The following is a 22,787-nucleotide window of genomic DNA, read 5'->3' as shown; positions in this document are numbered from 1 at the left end:
ATATGTGTGTGGGTATGGGTATATATGTGTGTGGGTATGGGTATATATGTGTGTAGGTATGTATGGGTATATATGTATGGGTATATATGTATATATATATATATATATATATATGGGTGGGTATGTATGTGTGGGTGTATATATATATATATATATATATATATATATATATATGGGTGTAATTATGTATGGGTATACAGTATATGTATGGGTATACATGTATGGGTATACAGTATATGTATGGGTATATATGTATAGGTGTATGGGTATATAGGTATATATGTATGGGTATATATGTGGGTATGGGTATATATGTGGGTATGGGTATATATGTGTATGGGTATACAGTATATGTAAGGGTGAATGTATATATGGGTATATATGTATGGGTATACAGTATATGTATAATGTCTCCGCTGTCTCGTGGACACAGCTTCACATCAAGTTTATACCGAATCTCAAGGAAAGACACGCTGGTTTGCTTAACTGATGTAATCTTTACTGAGATATAATGAAAGTGCGGTAAAACTGTAAAACAAACATATGAAAGACAAATGTAAGCATGGCTATTCAAGTGCCTTACATTATGCTTAGCTAATACATAGATAGGGTCTAACATGTGCTCACTTACTACACACTGAAAACACATTATCTATCTACAAATGCCTAGCATCTCTCTACACAGGCTAACTAACAATTCCGTACTCACAGGCTTTGGTATTTATCAGATTTGCAGTCTGTATTAGCTTTAAGAAGTCCTGTGGATCTGGTCACTGTGGTGGCTGGAGCTGGAATGAATGAGACATGCCGGATCTAGCCCTATGCTTTAGAGAGAAGGCCCGCCTCTAGGCTTCAAGAAAATGGAGGGTCTTAAAGGAACAGACCCTGCTGAGTGCCAAGCATGTAAAATACATTGCGAAGGCAGCACACTCCCCACCTGGCATACTTTTTTGTTATGCCACTAACCCTTGGACAGAAGTAAAACTACTTCAGAAATTGGCCTTGCATACACTTTGGGAATGCCCTGTCTAACAATCCTAACTTCAACCTTTCTAACTCTAGCATCACTACTAGGATCAGTCCCCACAATGAGTCCAATAGGCCACTCGTTCCTGTGGGCCTGAGAGTCTTTCAGTAAGACAACGTCTCCAACTTGTAAATTGGGTTTGTCATCTTGCCATTTCTTGCATGGCTGGAAGATCACCAGGTATTCCTGTCTCCACCTCTTCCAGAAAATGTCCGCAAGACTTTGAACTTGTTTCCATTGCTTGGCGTACAAGTCCTTGAGTGAATTGTGTTGAGAAATCTCTTCCTTTTTCAGAAGGCCTTGGATTTCTTCTTTAAAGACTTCCTGTTGGACGCATCTGATGATCGTGACCTTGGCTTGTTCAAGGTGGTCGTTGCTACGCTGATCAGTATTGGTAGCTCTGCAGGAGGATCTGGCTAGACAGATAAGTTTTCCGATTGCACGGGTCAGCGACTTCCAGCTGGAAAACCTTTCAAATCTATGAGTGCCCAGACTGTCTCTTGTAACTATAGTCCTACAAACTGTCACTTGAGGTCTTACCTCTTTGTCTTGATCTGGTTCTATGAGTTCAAAGGTCTCTACCTGAGTAGTTTCTTTGGTTTCTGGTTTACGAAGAAAGGATGGACCTACAAACCAGTTAGTTTGCTTGAGCGCAGCGGCTGGCACCAGTCTTGTCCCATGATCAGCTGGGTTCTTGTCTGTGCTGATGTGATGCCACTGTTCTGGACTTGTAGACTTTCTGATACGTGTCACTCTGTTGGCCACGTATGTATAAAATCTTCTTGAAGCATTGTGAATATATCCTAACACAATCTTGCTGTCTGTATAAAAGTTCATTGCATGGATCTCGATGTCCAGTTCTGTTGTAATCATGTCTGCCATCTCTACAGCTAAGACAGCAGCACAAAGTTCTAGACGTGGGACAGTGTGAGCCGGTCTGGGAGCCAGCTTAGATTTTCCCATGAGGAACCCGACATGACTTTGTCCCTCAGTGTCTATTACCCTAAGGTAGGCGACATATGCGATAGCCATAGTGGAGGCGTCAGAGAATATGCATATTTCTCTTCTCTTTGTAGCAGACAAGGAAACAGATACGTATGGTCTAGGGATGTTGAGTTGTTCAAGCTCTAACAATGAGTCTTTCCACAACTTCCTCTGCATTTTCTTCTCTTCAGGTAGAGGTACGTCCCAGTCACTTTGTTCTTGCTCAGTAGTGATCTGTCTCAAAAGAGCTTTACCTTGCATGATGATGGGTGCTACGAACCCCAGGGGGTCGTAAAGACTGTTGACTGTAGATAGGACACCTCTTTTTGTGAATGGCTTCTCTTCTCTGGAGACCCTGAAGGTGAAACTGTCAGTCTTCAGGTCCCAACTAATCCCAAGACTTCTTTGCAAGGGTGGTGATTCTGTTCCTAGATCCAAGTCTTTGAGGTCTTTAGCACGGTCTTCCATTGGAAATGCTTCCATGACTCTGTTGCTGTTGGAAGCTACCTTGTTCAGTCTTATGTTGGATTCTGCCAACATTTCTCTTGTACTTTTCAGGACGTTGATAGCTTCTTCGTTGCTGGAGAAAGAAGCAAGTCCATCATTTACGTAGAAGTTCTTCATGACGAACTGTGTGGCTTCTTGACCATGTCTTTCACCTTGCTGTGCTGCTCGTCTCAGGTTGTAGATAGCTACAGCTGGAGAAGGGCTGTTTCCAAACACATGTACCTTCATCCTGTACTCTGTGATTTCTTTGTTAAAGTCGTTGTCTGTATACCACAGGAACCTTAAGTAGTCTCTGTGATCTTCACGAACAAGGAAACAGTAGAACATCTGTTGTACGTCTGCTGTCACTGCTATGAGTTCTTTTCTGAACCTGATGAGTACTCCAAGGAGTGTATTGTTCAGGTCAGGTCCGCTGAGAAGGACATCATTTAGTGAGATGCCTTTGTGCTTCGCACTAGAGTCAAATACTACGCGTTTCTGGCCTGGTTTCTGAGGATGGTACACCCCAAATATTGGTAAGTACCAGTGTTCTTGGTTCTCTTGTAGTGGTGGTGCCCTTTCAGCTTGATCGTTATCAAAGATCTTCTGCATGAAGGCTTGGAAGTGTTTCTTCATATTTGGCTTTCTTTGTAGCATGTGCTGCAACGAGGTGAAGCGTTTCTCTGCTTGTACCTTGTTGTCAGGAAGGCGATGGCGTGGTGACCGGAAGGGTAGAGGGGCTACCCAGCAGCCTGATTTGTCTCTGAAGACTTCTCTGTCCATGATCTCAAGGAAGAGAGTATCTTCCACCGAGGGTGCTAGCTTGTCGTCATCTCGTGTTCTTTCAAACACCTTACAGCCCAGTTCATCTGTATCTCCAGTTGAGGCGAAGTCTTCCATGCACCTCTGGATACTCGGATGATGTGTTGGGTTTACAAGTCTCTCTTTAATGTGTAGACTGTTGGTACATGGGCAAAGACAAGATGTACGACCATTCTGTAACAGATGTGTTCTGTAGACATTTACCTTTTCTGGTTTGTGGAGTCCGTCTAGACATACTTCTCCAACGATGACCCATCCGAGATCAAGGCGTTGTCCAAATGGTGCATTGTGTGGCCCATTGTACTGTTCTCTGACTTTGTGCACTTTGAGGATATCTCTCCCAAGTAGAAGGATGATTGCAGCATCTGGATCTAGTGCTGGTATCTGGTCTGCTATTCGCACCAGATGGGGGTGATGACGAGCAACTTCAGGTGTGGGGATCTCTGACCTGTCGTCTGGTATCTCATCACATTCTATGAGGGTAGGAAGAGTCACCTTTGTCTTTCCATCTAATGACTCAATGATGTAGTTGTTTGCTCTTCTCCCTGTTGTCTCTATAACTCCAGAACAAGTCTTCAGGGTGTATGGAGTTGGACTTCCTTTGTCACCGAAGAGGTCAAAGAACTCTGTTTTTGCCAGAGATCTGTTACTCTGTTCATCCAAGACTGTGTACATCTTGATTGCTTTTTCTCTAAAGCCTGCAGGATACACCTTGACTAAGCATATCTTGGAACATGATCTGGGGCGGCCCTGCTCTGTACAGATCTCAGTACACTTTGAGGTTACTGCTGGCGTTGTACTCTCGCCTTGCTCCCCACCATGATCTTCTTGAGTTGCTGGAACTTCTTGTTTCCATGGTGATGGTCCTGGGTGCAGTGCTGACAGGTGTTTGTCACTGTTGCACTCTGTGCATTTTATTGTTTTTGTACAGTCTTTTGCAAGATGCTGAATTGAAGCGCAACATCTGAAACAAATGTGATTGTCTTTAAGGTAAGCTTTGCGCTCTTCTAACGTCTTACTTCTGAAACTGCGACATTTTCTTAGTGGATGAGGCTTGTTGTGGATGAGACATATTTTGTCTGGCTCCTCAACTTTCTTACTTGTGTTGTCTTCCTGATTGACTGCAGACTCAGGTGAGACTTCTGTCTTCCGTACAGAAACTGTTGCTCTGCGTTCTTTGTAAGGCGTTGGATGTTTTTGCTCTACCTTTGGGGAGCTTGCAGTTCTCTTGTTCAGGAAAGCAAAGCTTGGATCATTGCGTGTTTCAGCTTGGTCTACTATGAATTCAGCAAGGAAGGCAAATGATGGAAATGCGACTCAATGTTCTTTCTTGTATCTTGATGCTTGAGTGACCCACCTTTCCTGCAAGTTGAAAGGAAGTTTCTCGATTATGGGATCAACTCCACGTGCTGTATCTAAGTATGAGAGACCTGGCAGATATCCACTAGACTTAGCGGCTTCTATTTCTAAGAGTAGGTCCCCAAACCCTCTCAGCTTTTGATTGTCTTTCTTTGTCATTCTTGGATAGTTTTCTATCCTCTTCAGAAGAGCATCTTCAATCACTTCAGGTGACCCATAGCAGTGTTCTAGTCTCCTCCACACCATTGCAAGTCCTGCTGCTGCGTCATGAACATGTACTGATCTGATTCTTTGGGCTTGCTCAGTGGACTCTGGTCCTAGCCATTTGACGAGCAGATCAAGCTTTTCTCTGTCTGTCAGATCTAAGTCTTGGGTACCGCTTAGGAAAGATGACTTCCAGGCCAAGTAGTTTTCTGGACGGTCGTCGAATTTCATGAGACCAGCGCTCACTATCTCACGGCGCATCAGGAATCTTGCTACCTCTGTAGCTCTTGCTGCATCTGGTGAATACTTCCTGGGTGTAAACTCAGGGTATGGCTGCGGCTGGTAAGGCTGATGAGGTACTTGACTAAGTCTGCTTTGTTCTCCTCTATTGTAAGTCTTTCTGCTATAATCCAGACTTGTATTTGCTTGAGGAGGGAGTACATCAGCATCCGTTTGCACTCTTGTCAGGTTGGCAGATTGGTCTCTGAGCATGCGACCACTTGACTTCCTACCCTGAGGTTCTGATTCAGTCTTGCAGTGTTGCATAGTATCAAAGTTGCTTATTGCTGGTGGAGTCAATGATGGCCTTGGTGTGTCATTGAACTGCTGGTCAGTGTACATGGTTGCTTGTGACTGTATGTACTCACGGGTACGTTGGCTTGCGCTGAGGGGTGACATCTGGGTTTCTATGTCAGCGAACTGAGCTTCAGCAGCCCTTGTGAGAACTTCTGCCTCGGCTAAGGCTGCTGCAGCGTTTTTCTGCTGTTGCAGTAAGTGTAAAGATGCTTGCACTTCAGCTTTTCTTCTAAGTGCTTCAGCTTTTCTTCTAAGTGCTTCAGATTCACTTTTTGCTTGTTCTTTCATCAATTCAGCTTCTCTTCTAAGTGCTTCAGATTCACTTTTTGTTTGTTCTTTCATCAATTCAGCTTCCTGCTTTGCATAGGAAGCCATTGCACAAGCTGCCTCTGCTTTTGCTCTTGCCTTAGTTGCTATGGCGCTAGCGGATGACAGGCTGGTGGTGCTTGAGTGTCTAGAACTATGGCGTTTAAATCTTGATGCATCGGCGCTAACCGAAGTTAGATTTGTTTGACTGGATGCTCTAGACAATGTTGTGCACCTAGATCTACTTCTTGGCAAGGTGTCTTCCTCTTTATAGGAGCATTGAGGGTTAACTGTCAGAGTGCTGTTCTCTGGGTTCTGCATCTTGATTTAGCTGGCAGCGTAGATAATGATGATGACTGGACACAGCACAGCGGTGTTATAGCACGTGAGAGAATTAGTTTCACTTTCTAGTGCTTCGCGCCCTTACTCCGACACAGACTGCAGGGCACAGGATTTATGAGTCTTTTTTACTGCTGCGGACGATTCAAAGCTGATTAACTGCTTCTGATAACGTTTTAAAAGCCTTTTTACTATAATGTCTCCGCTGTCTCGTGGACACAGCTTCACATCAAGTTTATACCGAATCTCAAGGAAAGACACGCTGGTTTGCTTAACTGATGTAATCTTTACTGAGATATAATGAAAGTGCGGTAAAACTGTAAAACAAACATATGAAAGACAAATGTAAGCATGGCTATTCAAGTGCCATACATTATGCATAGCTAATACATAGATAGGGTCTAACATGTGCTCACTTACTACACACTGAAAACACATTATCTATCTACAAATGCATAGCATCTCTCTACACAGGCTAACTAACAATTCCGTACTCACAGGCTTTGGTATTTATCAGATTTGCAGTCTGTATTAGCTTTAAGAAGTCCTGTGGATCTGGTCACTGTGGTGGCTGGAGCTGGAATGAATGAGACATGCCGGATCTAGCCCTATGCTTTAGAGAGAAGGCCCGCCTCTAGGCTTCAAGAAAATGGAGGGTCTTAAAGGAACAGACCCTGCTGAGTGCCAAGCATGTAAAATACATTGCGATGGCAGCACAATATGTATGGGTATATATGTATAGGTGTATGGGTATATATGTATATATATATATATATATATATGGGTGGGTATGTATGTGTGGGTGTGTATGGGTATGTATGTGTGGGTGTGTATGGGTATGTGTGGTATGTATGGGTATGTATGTGTGAGTATATATGGATATGTATGTGTGGGTATATATATATATATATATATATATATATATATATATATATAATATATACCCATATATATACATATATATATATATTTATACACCCATATATATATATATATATATATATATATATATACCCATATATAAAAAAAAAAAAATATATATATATATATATATATACCCATATACATATATAAACCCATATATATATATATATATATATATCCTTATATATATATCCTTATATATATCCATATATATACACACCCATATATATATACCCATATATATATATATATATATCCATATATATATACCGTATTTATCGGCGTATAACACGCACTTTTTAGGCTAACATTTTTAGCCTAAAGTCTGTGTGCGTGTTATACGCCGATACCGCCCCAGGAAAGGCAGGGGGAGAGAGGCCGTCGCTGCCCGCTTCTCTCCCCCTGCCTTCCCTGGGGTCTAGAGCGCTGCTGTCGGCCCTTCTCACCCCCTGGCTATCGGCGCCGCTGCCCGTTCTGTCCCCCTGACTATCGGTGCCGGCGCCGATAGCCAGGGGGAGAGAAGTGGCGCAGATAGCCAGGGGGAGAGAAGGGGCAGCGGCACCCATTGCCGGCGCCGCTGCCCCGTTGCCTCCCCCCATCCCCGGTGGCATAATTACCTGAGTCGGGTCCGCGCTGCTCCAGGCCTCCGGCGTGCGTCCCCGGCGTCGTTGCTATGCGCTGAACTGCGCGGCGCATGACGTCAGTGCGCCGCGCCGAGCATAGCAACGACGCAGGGGACGCACGCCGGAGGCCTGGAGCAGCGCGGACCCGACTCAGGTAATTATGCCACCGGGGATGGGGGGGAGGCAACGGGGCAGCGGCGCCGGCAATGGGTGCCGCTGCCCCTTCTCTCCCCCTGGCTGTCGGCGCCGCTTCTCTCCCCCTGGCTATCGGCCAGGGGGTGAGAAGGGCCGACAGCAGCGCTCTAGACCCCAGGAAAGGCAGGGGGAGAGAAGCGGGCAGCGACGGCCTCTCTCCCCCTGCCTTTCCTGGGGGTATATCGGGGTATACACGCGCACACATGCACCTCATTTTACCATGGATATTTGGGTAAAAAAATTTTTTTTACCCGAATATCCTTGGTAAAATGAGGGTGCGTGTTATACCCCGATAAATACGGTATATATATATATATATATCCATAGATATATATATATATATATATATATATATATATATATATATGAGTGTGTGTATGTATTGCTTACTGACATGATAAAAACATTCTTGAGACCAATAAACATATACTTCATTATATTCATCATCAGTAATTTTAGTAGACACATGAATAACTGTTTCTAAACAACAACTCCCATGATAAGGGTTGTATTTTAGGAACAGGTTGCCTTCTGCTGTTGCAAATCTTTAGGCTCAACATGTTTTTTAAATTACAACTCCCATCATTCCCACACAGGAAATGGGGGTTGTTTTTTATCAAAAGTTGGAGCATCCACATTAAAAAAAACGTTCTCCACAGGGGTGAGTGCCATGCATGTAGTAACTTTTTTTTTAGTTTTTATTTCAGATACGTGTGAAGGGCTACAACTCTGTCTGATGGACTACGTTTATTTTGTTGTAAATTCAAAAAAATATTTTGACAGCTTGTGTGGTAGTGCTTCTTTCAATAAAATTTTTATAAAACGTGTTGTAATTTTTTATTTTTGTGTAATAAATTTACATTATAATGCTTAGTAGTGGAAACTGTCTTGTAGACAGAATCCATTACTAAGTCAGGGCTTAGCTTTAGCGCCAAAACCAGCTAGCGCTATCCCCCCCCCCCATTATTACCCTGGTACCCACCGCCACAAGGGTGCTAGGAAGAGCCGGTACCAACAGGGCTGGAGAATCAAAAATGGCGCTCCTGGGCCTAGGTGGTAACAGGCTGGCATTATTTAGGCTGGGGAGGGCCAGTAACAATGGTCCTCACCCACCCTGGTAACGTCAGGCTGTTGCTGTTTGGTTGGTATCTGGCTGAGAATGAAAATATGGTGAACTGCACACGTTTTTTTTTTTTTCCCATCTTGGTAATTATTTTTGACAAACAACGTGTATGTCACCATTTTTTCAGTCTCTGACAGATAGCAAACAAACAGCAAGAGCCTGACATTACCAGAGTGGACGAGGACCATTGTTACTGGCCCTCCCCAGACTAAAAAACACCAGCCTGTTAACAACTAGGCCCAGGTTCACCATTTTGGACGCTCTGGGCCTGTTGGTACCGGCTCTTCCCGGTACCTCGTTTTAGGTTGTGAACTTGGTAATAATTGGAGGTTACCGCTTCCTGGTTATTTATTTTTTGGCACAAACGCTAATCCCTGCGTTTGTAATGGACTACATCTATACGATTGGTTCCATTACTAAACCGTATAATATAAATTAATTAAAAAAAATTATAAAATTTTAGAGAAATAAGCACTCCCCTCCATTTTATTGTTTTTATACCAAAATAAAGGAGAGCCAGCTACATAGGCAACAGAATGCAAAATTGTATTCCTCACAATTAATGAATCTGAAAATAAAACATAATAATTTAATTGTGTAACATGGTATTCAAAATACATATTAACAGGGTAGAGGTGGCGCTATATGGTGTGGTTCACATATATCAGGTATCCTGCATAGGTGGTCTCACCCTAAATATTGACACAACTGATTGAATAACTTATGAAAACTTGGCATAAATTGTATTGACTCATGCGTCCATTGTTTCTTGCCAACGGACAGGTGAAAGCAGAAAGTTGTGTTACCCTGTCATAAGCATCACCCATCTGGCATTAACCTCCCTGGCGGTATGATTCTTTCTGGAAATTTGTACCAAAAGCGGTACAATTTTTTGCACTGAATCTCACATCTTCCCCCCGCCCATTTCACATCTCCCCCATAACATTCCCCCTCCCTTGTCACATTCCCCCTCTCCCTTGTCACATCCCCCCCCGTCACATTCTCCCCCCTCCTTGTCACATTCTTCCCCCCTTGTCACATTCTTCCCCCCTTGTCACATTCTCCCCCTTGTCACATTCCCCCCCTTGTCACATTCCCCCCTGTCACATTACCCCCCTGTCACATTCCCCCCCTTGTCACATTCCCCCCCCCTTGTCACATTCTCCCCCTTCATGTTACATTCCCCTCCCCCTGTCAAATCCCCCCTTGTCACATCCCCCCCTTCATGTCACATTCCCCCTCCCCTGTCACATTCCCCCCTCTTGTCACATTCCCCCCCCTTGTCACATTCCCCCTGTCACATTTCCCCCCCCCTTCATGTCACATCCCCCCCCCCTTGTCACATCCCCCCCTCTGTCACATTCCCCCCTTTGTCACATTCTTCCTATCCCCCCCTTGTCACCTTGTTCTGCAGCAGGATACACTGGGTTTGCCGGGCAGTTTTCAAACCTAGTGTATTTGCTGCAGAACAAGCCCTTTCCCCTTCAGCCAATCACAGGCTTTACACCACTGCGGCCTGTGATTGGCTGAAAAGTGAAAGGTCCTGTAAGATGAATAGAGCAGGGACCAGAGCGCACGGAGGGGAACGACATCTTCAGGGACCGGGACTAGGTGAGCAAAAGTTTTTTTTATTTTACTACTTTTTCCTTTTACATTTAGCTCAGTGTTTTTCTGACAGGGTACCTCCAGCTGTTGTGAAACTACTACTCCCAGCATGCCCGGACAGCCTTTGGCTGTTCGAGCATGCTGAGAGTTGTAGTTTTGCAACAGCTGGAGGCCCCCTGGAAGGGAAACACTGACTTTTAGTATTTTTCTTTACCTGCTCTGGCCGGCCCCCGCAACGCGAGCCAACCAGAGCAGATAATCGCAAGTTTTCCCGGGGGGCCGCATCGCTATATCGCATTGCTTTTGCGATATATCGTGCAGCCCGGCCGGGAACTCTGTAATTCTACCCCGAGCGTGACTCGGGGTTACCGATTCTGGCAGGGAAAATTAACCCCGAGTCACGCTCGGGAATACCGCTCAGGAGGTTAAATTTAGATTCTTGATGAATGTGAACTGTCAAAAAGAAAAGATTGGTATCAGTTCTTGCATGATTTTACCCGCAAATCACGCCAGAGGGAAACTTTGCAGGACATCAATTTTGAGGCAGGATGGTTGGACATCTGAGAGGGCACCTGACAGGGTAACACATCTTTATGCGTTGCCCTGTCCACTGTCTTGAAAAAATGGACACCAGATGCTACACTACTTATAATAAGTGGTCATCTGTTGTGGCGTCAATTGTGTCAATATTTATGCTTTAACATATGTTCACTAGAGATGAGCGAACTTACAGTAAATTCGATTCGTCACGAACTTCTCGGCTCGGCAGTTGATGTCTTTTCCTGCATAAATTAGTTCAGCTTTCAGGTGCTCCAGTGGTCTGGAAAAGGTGGATACAGTCCTAGGAGACTCTTTCCTAGGACTGTATCCACCTTTTCCAGCCCACCGGAGCACCTGAAGGCTGAACTAATTTACGCAGGAAAAGTCATCAACTGCCGAGCCGAGAAGTTTGTGACGAATCGAATTTACTGTAAGTTCACTCATCTCTAATGTTCACCATAAGGTGTCTATGCATTCAATTTGGAACAAGTTGTGATACATAGATCAAAACCATAATTAGGAAAATGATGTATTGGTCTGTATGTCAATGTGACATTTTCCTTTTCATTTTTCAGAAGACTCATCTACAGCTATCTTATTTGTGTTTATTGTCGACTACTCTACAGAACAGCTATACAGGTTGGCATTTAATAATACATACATAATTGTATCATGTAATATAAACTAAATGTACATAAACATTTTTTTTTGTTATAATCAATGTCTTAGCATTACATGTAGCTGGCACGGACGTCACTGTGCCAATGTAGTCGAAATAAAACGTAAAAATGAGTTTAGTAGCTGTGCTGGAGTCCCTCTATTTTCTGCCCAATATACCCTGTCGTCACAGCCCTGCTGTATGAGTGATATTTAGTGGGGTGGGGGTGAGTACTGAGTCATTCAGGGGCGCACTGCTTTACTTGAGTCCTCCGCTGTGGAACTCTTTTACCCTTGCAGTGCTGTTACAATATTAACCAAGTTTCAAGCGGAATGAAGGTTTGCCAGTATGTGCCTCTTGCTGGAAAATGCAGATGGTGGTGTTATTGGACTAGGTTCAGGGACCAATGCCACGATTTGGCTGGACAGTGGTGATGTTGTGATCAGTGGAGCGTGCTCTCAGTTCTCAAGTGAGACGGTAATGGCTTCGTAATTGCGTGTACTACTATGTGTATAATATTTTGGTATTGGTGTGTGCAGTCCTAGGCTACACACATTTATGGAAGCCACATCCCCATTTTCAAAAGCGATTAGTAGGGTTAACTTGTGATAAGTTGTCATTTGTTGTGTTATAAATTTTGTCTATTTAGGCTTAGTTCACCTATGGTGTCTATGTGTTACATTTTTTAAAAGCTGGGCAACATAGATCAAAAATCTAAGTAATAAAATGATGTTTAGTTCTGTGTGTCAATGTGACATTATCCTTTTTTGATTTTTTTCAGAAGACTCATCAACAGCTCTTTTCTTTTGCTTTATTGTCTACTACTTATCAGAGCCGCTTTTCAGGTTTGCATAAAAATTTTACATAAAGTTCTGTAATACATAAATATAGTGTGGGTGATTTTAGAACAACTTGTCCTGATGTGAAGCTGAAGAGTGTCCCAACCGTTCAGATCGCTTCTTTCATCAAAAAAGCTATATGATTGTTTGCTTTGGGCAACCCAACAACCTTTAGATACATAAATGTATTTCCTCTTCATGCCACACAGAGGTAATAAAGGGGCAATGAAATAGTAGGGTGAAAATTAGTAGTAGACATAGTGGCGGATCAAGGTGAAATAATATGGCACAGTGGTTAAAATCATATGGGGTGGTGGTTTTAGTAGATTACTAAAAGGCTCTCGGATATTCTACTGTATTTAAGGGTTTTATAGTTAATTACAATCTTCATTTAGTACATGACACTACTCTATAATTTATAAAGATTTTTTTAGCCTCTATTCACAATAGGGAACATCTTCCACTAATGGACACTATTTTATTCCACGTGATTCTGCACCATTCTTAGATTATAGTGGATACTATCTTATGCCTCAGTTCAATTATGTAATGCTCCCGCACTATCACAAAGGCTCAAAAGAAACACAAGCCATGATTCAACTCAAACGATAATAATTTGAAAAGATTTGTGTTCATCTTGTAAAAATATTTGAGTTAAAACAGGACACACTAAAGCAGTGTTTCACAATCAGTGTGCCACAAGCTGTTGCAAAAGTAAAACTCCCAGCAATCTCAGACATACAGAGGGTACACATACATGACAGCCAATGAAGTTTTGCAACAACCAGAGTAACCATATTTTGGATAAACAGTAATAAGTACAGGCCAAGTAAAAAAATTAAAATTATTTAGAAAGCTTTGTAAAATTTTGGAAGGAGTTACATTACTGTACTAGTGAACTAACATATTAATCTTGTATTTATTATTTGAATGGTGCTTTTTCAATAAATATTATTTTTCAAATGTTCTCCTAGAAAATAGAAACATAATGTAATTTTAATATTTTTATATAGACATATTTAGTATTTATTTTAAAATCCATTATTCCATTTTCTTCTTTAGAAAATGCCGGGCTGCATTGTCAACGGTTGCAAGTCAAGGAGCGTAAAAGGCGACCATAATATCATCATGCATTCCTTCCCAAGAGAGAGGGATCGTATCATGGCATGGCTATTGGCTACAGATCAAGAGTTTCCCAAAATTGATGAACTGGTTGACCACATTCATCTCTCTAAAATGAACAATTATCGGCTCTGCTCAGCCCATTTTAAAACTACTGACTATACCTTTAATCCAAATACAGGAAAACAGAGGCTCACCCCCTTTGCCGTTCCTAGTATTTTCCCTACACGGGATATACAAGTTCAAGCTGCCGAGGCAGTTAAGGCTGAAATCCTGAATCCTCAAAAGAGGAAAAGATTGGATGAAGACGTAGCTTCAACCAATGGTTTAAAGCCAGGGGAAATGTGCCCAACCTGCCGAAATATTGTACCTCATGTTAACCCAACTGAAACGGAGCCACAAGCCTCAGAGATAACGAAAAAGGAAGCAGCAACTATATTTGACAGGAATTGGGGAACCGGAAATCAGTGTATACAAGTAAAACCTACAACTTTCTCTATAAAAATACAATGCAGAAGACTGGTTAAAAAAAAAATCTTGAGAAAAAAAAAATCAAGACAAAGCTTGGTATTTGGAAACCTGCCTTCGGAGCCATTGCAAGGTGCCAGTGTAATATTTTCGACTCCGAAAAAAAATATAGGACCAACTGGATCAGCAACTCTTAACAGTGTACCTGAGTTTCAAGAAAGTTGTAGAGCTAGACACGAACTACTACCTGCCACGCTTTTATCCGAATTGACAATTTCACCTATACAACCTATTGAAGACCCTGAAGTCACTGTTATTGTGGAGGAATCTACTCTGCATGCCCCTATATCTGTTTTAGAAGTAGATAAAAGTTTATCAACAATCACAACTCCAGTCTCAACAAATGAAAGTAGTTCAAGTGATGATGAGGGAGACTCAGTTCATTCAGATGATGAAGACTACGAAGAAGAGGACAGTCAGCATGTGGTGAGTGAAAAATTTGTAAATGTAAATGTACCACATCATGAAGAAAGAAAATTCATAGTTTATGAAAGCTGTTTGGACACATTACTATACAAGATGCCCTGTACCTCTAATCCACCCTGCAACAAAAAAATACTAAGAGTGTATAAAAAAACAAAGGGATCATATATTTCAGTCTTTGCTGAATGCGAGGCCAAACATTTAAAACGCATATGGCAGAGCCAGCCCCGATTGGGAAAGAAACCATTTGGAAATTTACAGTTAGCTACTGCTATCATTACTAGTGGAAACACTTACATCAAAATCCAACAGTTCCTAAAAATATTTAATATTTTGGGAATTAGCCAGGCTACTTACTACCGTATCCAAAAAATATATATATTTCCTGCAATTGAAAATTCTTGGACAATTAATCAAAAATTAGAAATGGAAAAAATATCACAACATGCAGTATGTGTTGCTGGAGATGGACAATGTGATTCACCCGGGCACAGTGCAAAATATTGTATATACACATTGATGGATGTAGAAACTAACAAAATATTGAATTTCAACATTCAACAAATATTGGTTTATCCTCTGTTGCCCTTGAAAAAATAGCGTGCAAGAATGCCATGGAATTTCTACTGCAAAATAAAGTGGACATAGACATCATTTGCACTGACCGGCATGTATCCATCAGAAAAATGCTGTGTGAGGAATATAAAACAATTGGTCCCCAGTTTGATGTCTGGCACTTAGCTAAATCTATTGGAAAAAAGCTACTTGCCGTCAGCAAAAAAAAACAAAAAACTGCCAAGATTTAGCAGAATGGATAGGACCAATTAAAAATCATTTATGGTTGAGTTCTAATACTTGTGAATGCAATCCAGATGAACTTGTAAACAGATGGAACTCTGTCTTGTACCATGTCACCAACGTTCATTTTTGGAAGGATGATAATGGTCAGGAATCATCTTGTCATCATGACCAACTCCCTGAGGACATTCAGTCCACCCGAAAATGGTTAAAAAAACAAAGTGCCTGTTATGTTGAACTTGGAAAAATTGTCATGGATACAAGACTACAAAAATACCTTAGACATCTTAGCAACTTTTGTCACACTGGATATCTGGAAGTGTTTCATAGTTCACTAACAAAATACAGGCCTAAAAGACTTCATTTTAGTACAGACAGGGTGTATGCTCGAACACAGCTTGCTGCTCTTGACCATAATTATAATGTGAATAGAGTGCAAGCAGTTGTTACAAGAGAGACTGAAACTAGCGGACCTTTAGGCACACCGAGGTACAATCTTGCCTATTCAAAAGCCCGGAAAGAGTGGTTTTTTACGATCAGTGTATGAGCCAACCACTCAGGAATTCGTCTCGAAAATCATGCAGGATGTAATGGGACTTGCCGATGGAAACATTTCCATAGACTGGACCTCTCGCCGGTCAACAATGCCTTCTAATATAGCACCAATTGAAAAACCAGACAAACAATCAATGGTTGAAAAACACCACTCAAGATTTTAATTTTTTACTTGTTTGTTATGTGCTATATACTTGTTTATGTGCTATATTGTTTAACATGCATATTCATGTATATTTTCATGAGTAAAAAATACTTTTTTTTATTAATGGTTTATTATTATAGTGTTGTTTATTAAAAAATATTATTACTACTTGTTTTTGTGAAATGTTTTCATTACAGAAAATAAATGTTAATCATCAATTGTTAAAAAAAACGTAAATCAAAAATATTCAGTTTCTAAGGAACTAATTTTTTTTTTATATGCCATATAAGACTACCTTTAAACAAGGTAAAATTTTATAGAAAACCGGGGGTTATCTCATACGCCAGGTGCTGCAGCTGGCCGAGATACAAGGAGTATGGATTATCTATTTTTCAGTTGGTATGTATTTAAAATTTCTGCTTTATATAGCAACTGACAAATAATATCTTCTCTACTTTGAATTGTTGCCATCTTGACTATTTATTCCACACACAATTCTTCACTGTTAAACATGCAAAACAAACACATTAGGATCCGCAATTATTTTACGTGGGCAACAGAGGGGTGTAGATGAGTGTACATGGGTAACAGAGGGGTGTACATGGGTGACAGAGGGGTTTGAGGAGTGTATATGGTTTATAGAGGGATGTAGATGAGTGTACATGGTTTATAGAGGGGTGTAGAGGAGTGTACATGGTTTATAGAGGGGTGTAGAGGAGTGTACATGGTTTATAGAGGGGTGTAGAGGAGTGTACATGGTTTATAGAGGGGTGTAGAGGAGTGTACATGGTTAACAGAGGGGTGTAATTGGGTAACAGGGGTGTAGAGGAGTGTACATGGGTGACAGATGTGAATAGGGGGTAGACATGATTGACGGGGAGGGGGAACATGTGTGACAGTGAGGACAGGAGGATGAACATGGTGACACGGGTGTGGACGGGGGGGGGTTGACAGTTGGGGTGGGTAGAGGGTGGACCTGGGTGACACCGCAGTGACGGTGGCACCGCAGGTATTACAGCTTCTTCACCATGGCTCCATTTTTGCCTCACTGGGCCGCAAGGGGGAGTGGGACACTGTGCGCAGTTCGCACGCAGGCTTCCCTTCCACCCTGCGCCGTCAGTCATCAGCGAGCATGCCAGGGCTGGAAATAAAAAAATAAAAAAATCAACGGAAAAATAAACTCCAACAATGGGAAGTGTCAAATGGAATAGCAGTGTGCCGAGGGACCACGTTTGGGAAATGACTGGTGTAGACAGATTAAAATAGACAAAATAAAATAACCACCATAAAAATTTAAATAACTAATTAATATAATATAAATAACAAGATAAATAAACATAAAAAAATTGTAAACAATAAAAGTGCAATGTAAAACTGTAGTAACATGAAAAGTGCAGAAAGTAAGTGTCATAGTGAATCAAACATCAGCAGCCATGTCACTTGCTGGGTATTCATCAGGCCAGTGGAATCCAATATATTGCCCGTCAGGATCTGGAAATTCAGACCTAATAAAATTGACGACACATGATGGTATTGGCTTTCGTCGTTTAGGCCCAAGGATTCCATGCGCAAAACAAGAGTAGGATCTATAAGCGGACTTGCGAATAACCCTACAAATAAAATAAGATTAAAATAGTGTAACAATTATGAATAATTTACAGATATGTGGATTTAGATTCAAATTTCACAAACGTGGGGGAAGACTTATAAAGACCTACATCATGTTGTTACACTTACATGAGTTCATAAGGCTGTGGTGGAGCTAAAACCATGTGCTACCGTATCCCTGCCGTATGGTAAATCATTTCAATGAGCCGACCGGAGTGATCCTCAGTGAGGTTGGCTCATTTTTGTCCCGTATGCACTTTCAACCGTACCTAAAAGGGTGAAGTAAAACCATGGTCGACTATGGCTTTTGGTCTGTGGAAAAAGCGCATACAGAGCAAAAATGAGCCAACCATAATCGGCATTTCACTCCGGACGGCTCATAGAAAGGAATTAACATACGGTTGCATTTGGCAGGGATACGTGATCCCCCGGTTTTATCTCCCCCAGCCGTATACGCTAAAGTTTGTGTAAATGTACTTTGAGATTGGTAAATTATTTGCACACAAAAAAATAAATAAAAAATAAAATGAATTGTAATAGCAACTGCAATTATGTTCATGTAAACACAGAGAAATGCTGATATGCACATTTTTAATTTTTCAAGTTTTATGAAAAGGTCAAAAAAAGAGAGTAATATTTAAAAACATTAAAAAAAATGTTTCTAAAAAAGATATAAAAATTAATATACAATACAATATTATTACCTATTGCGATTTTTTTTAACAATTCTTTGGCACTTATCCATCCACTGAACTTTTTTCTTTAAATCTCAAGTTGACTAACTCCTCGTGTTGTAGAATACAAGTTAGTCCTTTATCAAAGTGGGGATTAAGAATATCCTCCTCCTGGCAGCAGATGCTCTCATCTCTTGTTGGCATAATTTTGCAATTTTGGCACTTGCACCAATGTGTATTCCCAATTCTTGGATCATTATAGTTCAATGTGGTTCAATGTGGATAAATGTAAAGTTATGCATCTGGGTACTAATAACCTGCATGCGTCGTATGTCTTAGGGGGGATTAAACTGGCAGAGTCACTGGGTGTACTTGTAGATCACAGACTACAGAATAGCATGCAATGTCAGGCTGCTGCTTCCAAAGCCAGCAGGATATTGTCATGTATCAAAAGAGGCATGGACTCAAGATGGACTCAAGGGACAGGGACATAATACTCCCCCTTTATAAAGCATTGGTACGGCCTCACCTGGAATATGCTGTTCAGTTTTGGGCACCTGTTCATAAAAGGGACACTGCGGAGTTGGAAAGGGTGCAGAGACGCGCGACTAAACTAATATGGGGCATGGATCATCTTAGCTATGAGGAGCGATTAAAGGAGTTACAATTGTTTAGTCTTGAGAAGAGACGTTTAAGGGGGGATATGATAAACGTATATAAGTATATTAATGGCCCATACAAAAAATATGGAGAAAAACTGTTCCAGGTTAAACCCCCCAAAGGACGAGGGGGCACTCCCTCCGTCTGGAGAAGAAAAAGTTTAGTCTCAAGGGGCGACACGCCTTCTTTACCGTGAGGACTGTGAATTTATGGAACGGTCTACCTCAGGAACTGGTCACAGCAGGAACAATTAACAGCTTTAAAACAGGATTAGATACATTCCTGGAACAAAATAACATTAATGCTTATGATGAAATATAAAATCCCAACCCTTCCCCAATATCGCGCCACACCCCTACCCCTTAATTCCCTGGTTGAACTTGATGGACATATGTCTTTTTTCGACCGTACTAACTATGTAACTATGTAACTATGTAACTATGTCACCTGGGATGTCATTGATGCTTGGCCACTCTGGGTCGTTTTGGAAAGAGTGCTCATGTAGCTCGCCATGTAGTTCTGCCTTTTTTCTTAGTCTTTCCAGAAGAGCTTTTCGTTTCTAAAAATGAATACAAAAAGATAAAAAATTGTATACAATAAAAAAATGTAATCCTCTTGAACAATATATTAAATGGACATAGGGGTGTCACAAAAATTTTTGGGGACCACTTACAGTAGCCCTATGGGGGACTGTTTTATCCAAACCCACCAGTTCCTGCTAAAATGTTTGTCCAATGCATCAAGCTACAGACAAAATAGGAAAGTACAGAAATTTAGGAATAAATTAACCCATTAAAGATTATCATTTTGGTGAGTCAGAATACCATTGAAGGCTGAGTATGAAGTCAGCCTCCATGGTCTATTGTTGGTGTATAGGAATGAATGGGCTAGATCTATAACATTGAGATTTTTTGCCCATTGAATTCAATGGCCCATTGTGGTCTATGGAGATCCTGTGTCAAATGAAGTAGGAAACTAAACAGCAGGGTACTGGTAGTAATATGTATGGGAGACCCTGGTGTGGGTTCAATTCCTGGGTTCAGCTCAAGTTGTGTGATTATTCTTTAATTAGGTTTGACAGATATAGGTCAATTGATACTTTGAACCGTGGAAACTAGGTTGATTGGATACCATAAATGGGCAACTAGGTTAATTGAAAAAGGAGGTAATGTGTTGTATTCAATTGACCTAGTTCACAAAAGTTCAAACTAATATGAGTATAATCACAGAACTCTATGGGGGAGATTCATCAAAACCAGTGTAGAGGAAGAGTTGTGCAGTTGCCCATAGCAACCAATTGGATTGCTTCTTTCATTTTTTAAAAGGCCTCTGAAAAATGAAAGAAGCAATCTGATTGGTTGCAATGGGCAACTCAGAAACTTTTCCTCTGGACAGGTTTTGATAAATCTCCCTCTATATCAACAGAGGAATTGAACCCACACCAGGGTCTCCCATACACATTACTAACAGGACACTGCTGTTCAGCTTTCTTACAAGTTTACCACAATATCACCATAGACCACAATGGGCCCTTGGATTTAAATAGACAAAAAATCACTATGTTATAGATTTATTAATTTTATTTATTTATTTATATAGCGCATACAGATTCCACAGCGCTTACAATTATGGGGTACAAACAAAGACAAGTATCAGACATAAAATTACACAATAACTATTCAAACAAGAGGTGTGGGGATATGTTGGGGATATGTTGAGGCCAATTAGAGACTACTGTAGGCCTGTCTGAAGAGATGTGTTTTTAGGCCACGTTTGAAACTATGGATGTTGTTGTTGAGTCTGAGGGATTTAGGGATGGCATTCAAGAGAACCGGTGCAGCACGAGTGAAGTCTTGTAGACGGGAGTGAGAAGTTCGGATTATAGAAGATGTTAGTGTGAGATCATTAGCAGATCGGAGAGAACGTGTAGGATGGTAGACGGAGATGAGAGAGGAGATGTAGGGAGGTGCAGCATTGTGGAGAGCTTTGTGTGTGAGACTGAAGATTTTGTACTGTACTCTGGACTGAATTGTTAACCAGTGTAGTGACTGGCACAGGGAGGAGTCGTCGGTGTAGCGGCTGGAGAGGAGATGAGTCTGGCTGCGGCATTAAGGATGGACTGAAGAGGAGAGAGTTTGGAGAAAGGAAGGCCTATTAGTAAAGAGTTACAGTAGTCGAGACGGGAGTGAATCAAAGCAATAATGAGAGTTTTAGCAGTTTCAGTAATGAGAAACGGGCGGATTCTGGAAATGTTTTTTAGATGCAGGTGACAAGAACGTGAAAGAGACTGAATATGGGGAGTGAAAGACAGATCAGAGTCGAGTATAACTCCAAGACAGCGAGCCTGCTGCCCGGGAGTTATGGTAGTACCACATACCGAGATGGAAATGTCAGGGTTAGGTACAGTATCAGTTGATGGAGAAAAGACAAAAAGTTCTGTTTTAGAAAGATTTAGTTTCAGATATAAAGAGGACATGATGTCTGAGACGGCAGAGAGACAGTCACTGGTATTCTGTAGGAGTGCAGGGGTGATGTTGGAGGAGGAGGTATAAAGTTGGGTGTCATCAGCGTAGAGGTGGTACTGGAAACCAAATCCACTGATTGTTTTTCCAATTGGGGATGTGTAGAGTGAAAAGAGTAGAGGACTTAGGACCGATCCCTGGGGAACCCACGACAGCAAGGGGAAGAGGAGAAGAAGTAGAGCCAGAAAACGAGACGCTAAAGAAGCGTCCAGAGAGATAGGAGGAAAACCAGGCGAGAGCAGAGTCCTTGAGACCGATGGAGCGGAGACTACTGAGGAGGAGTTGATGATTCACAGTGTCAAAAGCCGCAGACAGGTCCAAGAGAATCAGTAAAGAGAAATTGCCATTTGATTTGGCCATCAGAAGATCGTCAGTGACTTTGGTTAGGGCCGTTTCTGTGAATGGAGTGAATGGAGCGGAAACCAGACTGTAAGGGGTCAAGGAGAGAGTTCTCGGAGAGATAGCGGATAAGGCGGGAGTAGACCAAGCATTCCAGGAGTTTGGAGATAAAGGGGAGATTTGAGACGGGTCGATAGTTGGCTGCACAGGAAGGGTCCAGAGATGGTTTTTTCAATAGTGGGGTTATGATAGAGTGTTTAAAGGAGGAGGGAAAGACCCCAGAAGAGAGGGAGAGGTTAAAGATTTTAGTTAGGTGACAGCTGATAGCAGGAGAGAGAGACTGGATGAGGTGTAAAGGCATGGGGTCACTAGAGCAGGTAGTGGGGCGGGCGGAGGAGAGGAGCTTGGAAACCTCATCCTCCATTACAGGCTCAAAAACTGAGAGTGATGAAGAGGAGACGTGGCTGGGAATTGGATCAGAACTTTTAGGGGACTGGGAGAGGATTTCATCACGAATTTCATCGATTTTAGTTTTGAAGTATTTGGCCAGGTCTTCAGCACAGAGATCAGTGATTGGGGTCTGTACTTTAGGCCGAAGGAGAGAGTTGAACGTGTCAAAAAGGTGTTTTGGGTTGTTAGACAGAGAGGAGATGAGGGAGGTAAAATATGTTTGTTTGGCGAGGTGAAGAGCGGAGTAATAGGATTTAAGCATGAATTTATAGTGCAGATAGTCTGAAGAAGTCTTAGTTTTCCTCCAGAGACGTTCAGCACACCTAGAGCATCGCCTGAGAAAGCGGGTTGTT

At 41.8% G+C, this 22,787-nt stretch overlaps 2 protein-coding genes across 2 annotated transcripts; both read right to left on the bottom strand.

The window, feature by feature from the left end:
* Positions 1 to 512: 512 nt before the first annotated feature.
* On the bottom strand, positions 513 to 2,146 carry LOC130292041 (uncharacterized). The gene is made up of 2 exons (XM_056541476.1): positions 710 to 2,146; positions 513 to 528 (listed from the first exon to the last, which is right to left on the bottom strand). Exon 1 carries the CDS (start codon positions 2,057 to 2,059, stop codon positions 962 to 964), a length of 1,098 nt encoding a protein of 365 aa, XP_056397451.1. The 5' UTR covers positions 2,060 to 2,146; the 3' UTR covers positions 513 to 528; positions 710 to 961.
* A 2,490-nt stretch (positions 2,147 to 4,636) lies between these two features.
* LOC130291901 (uncharacterized) lies at positions 4,637 to 6,668 on the bottom strand. Its single transcript, XM_056541334.1, has 2 exons — positions 6,602 to 6,668; positions 4,637 to 6,420 (listed from the first exon to the last, which is right to left on the bottom strand). The coding sequence occupies exon 2, from the start codon at positions 6,083 to 6,085 to the stop codon at positions 4,637 to 4,639; it is 1,449 nt and encodes a 482-aa protein (XP_056397309.1). The 5' UTR covers positions 6,086 to 6,420; positions 6,602 to 6,668.
* Positions 6,669 to 22,787: the final 16,119 nt, after the last annotated feature.

This window comes from Hyla sarda, chromosome 9 (genome assembly GCF_029499605.1).
Source record: "Hyla sarda isolate aHylSar1 chromosome 9, aHylSar1.hap1, whole genome shotgun sequence".
Classification (NCBI taxonomy): Eukaryota; Metazoa; Chordata; class Amphibia; order Anura; family Hylidae; genus Hyla; species Hyla sarda.
Note: the sequence above shows the minus strand (reverse complement) of the source record. Positions and strands in the feature narration are given on the sequence as shown.

Excerpts from the sequence above, each read along its gene's own strand:
- LOC130292041 (XM_056541476.1), bottom strand. The coding sequence starts at position 2,059 with ATGGCTATCGCATATGTCGCCTACCTTAGGGTAATAGACACTGAGGGA.
- LOC130291901 (XM_056541334.1), bottom strand. The coding sequence starts at position 6,085 with ATGCAGAACCCAGAGAACAGCACTCTGACAGTTAACCCTCAATGCTCC.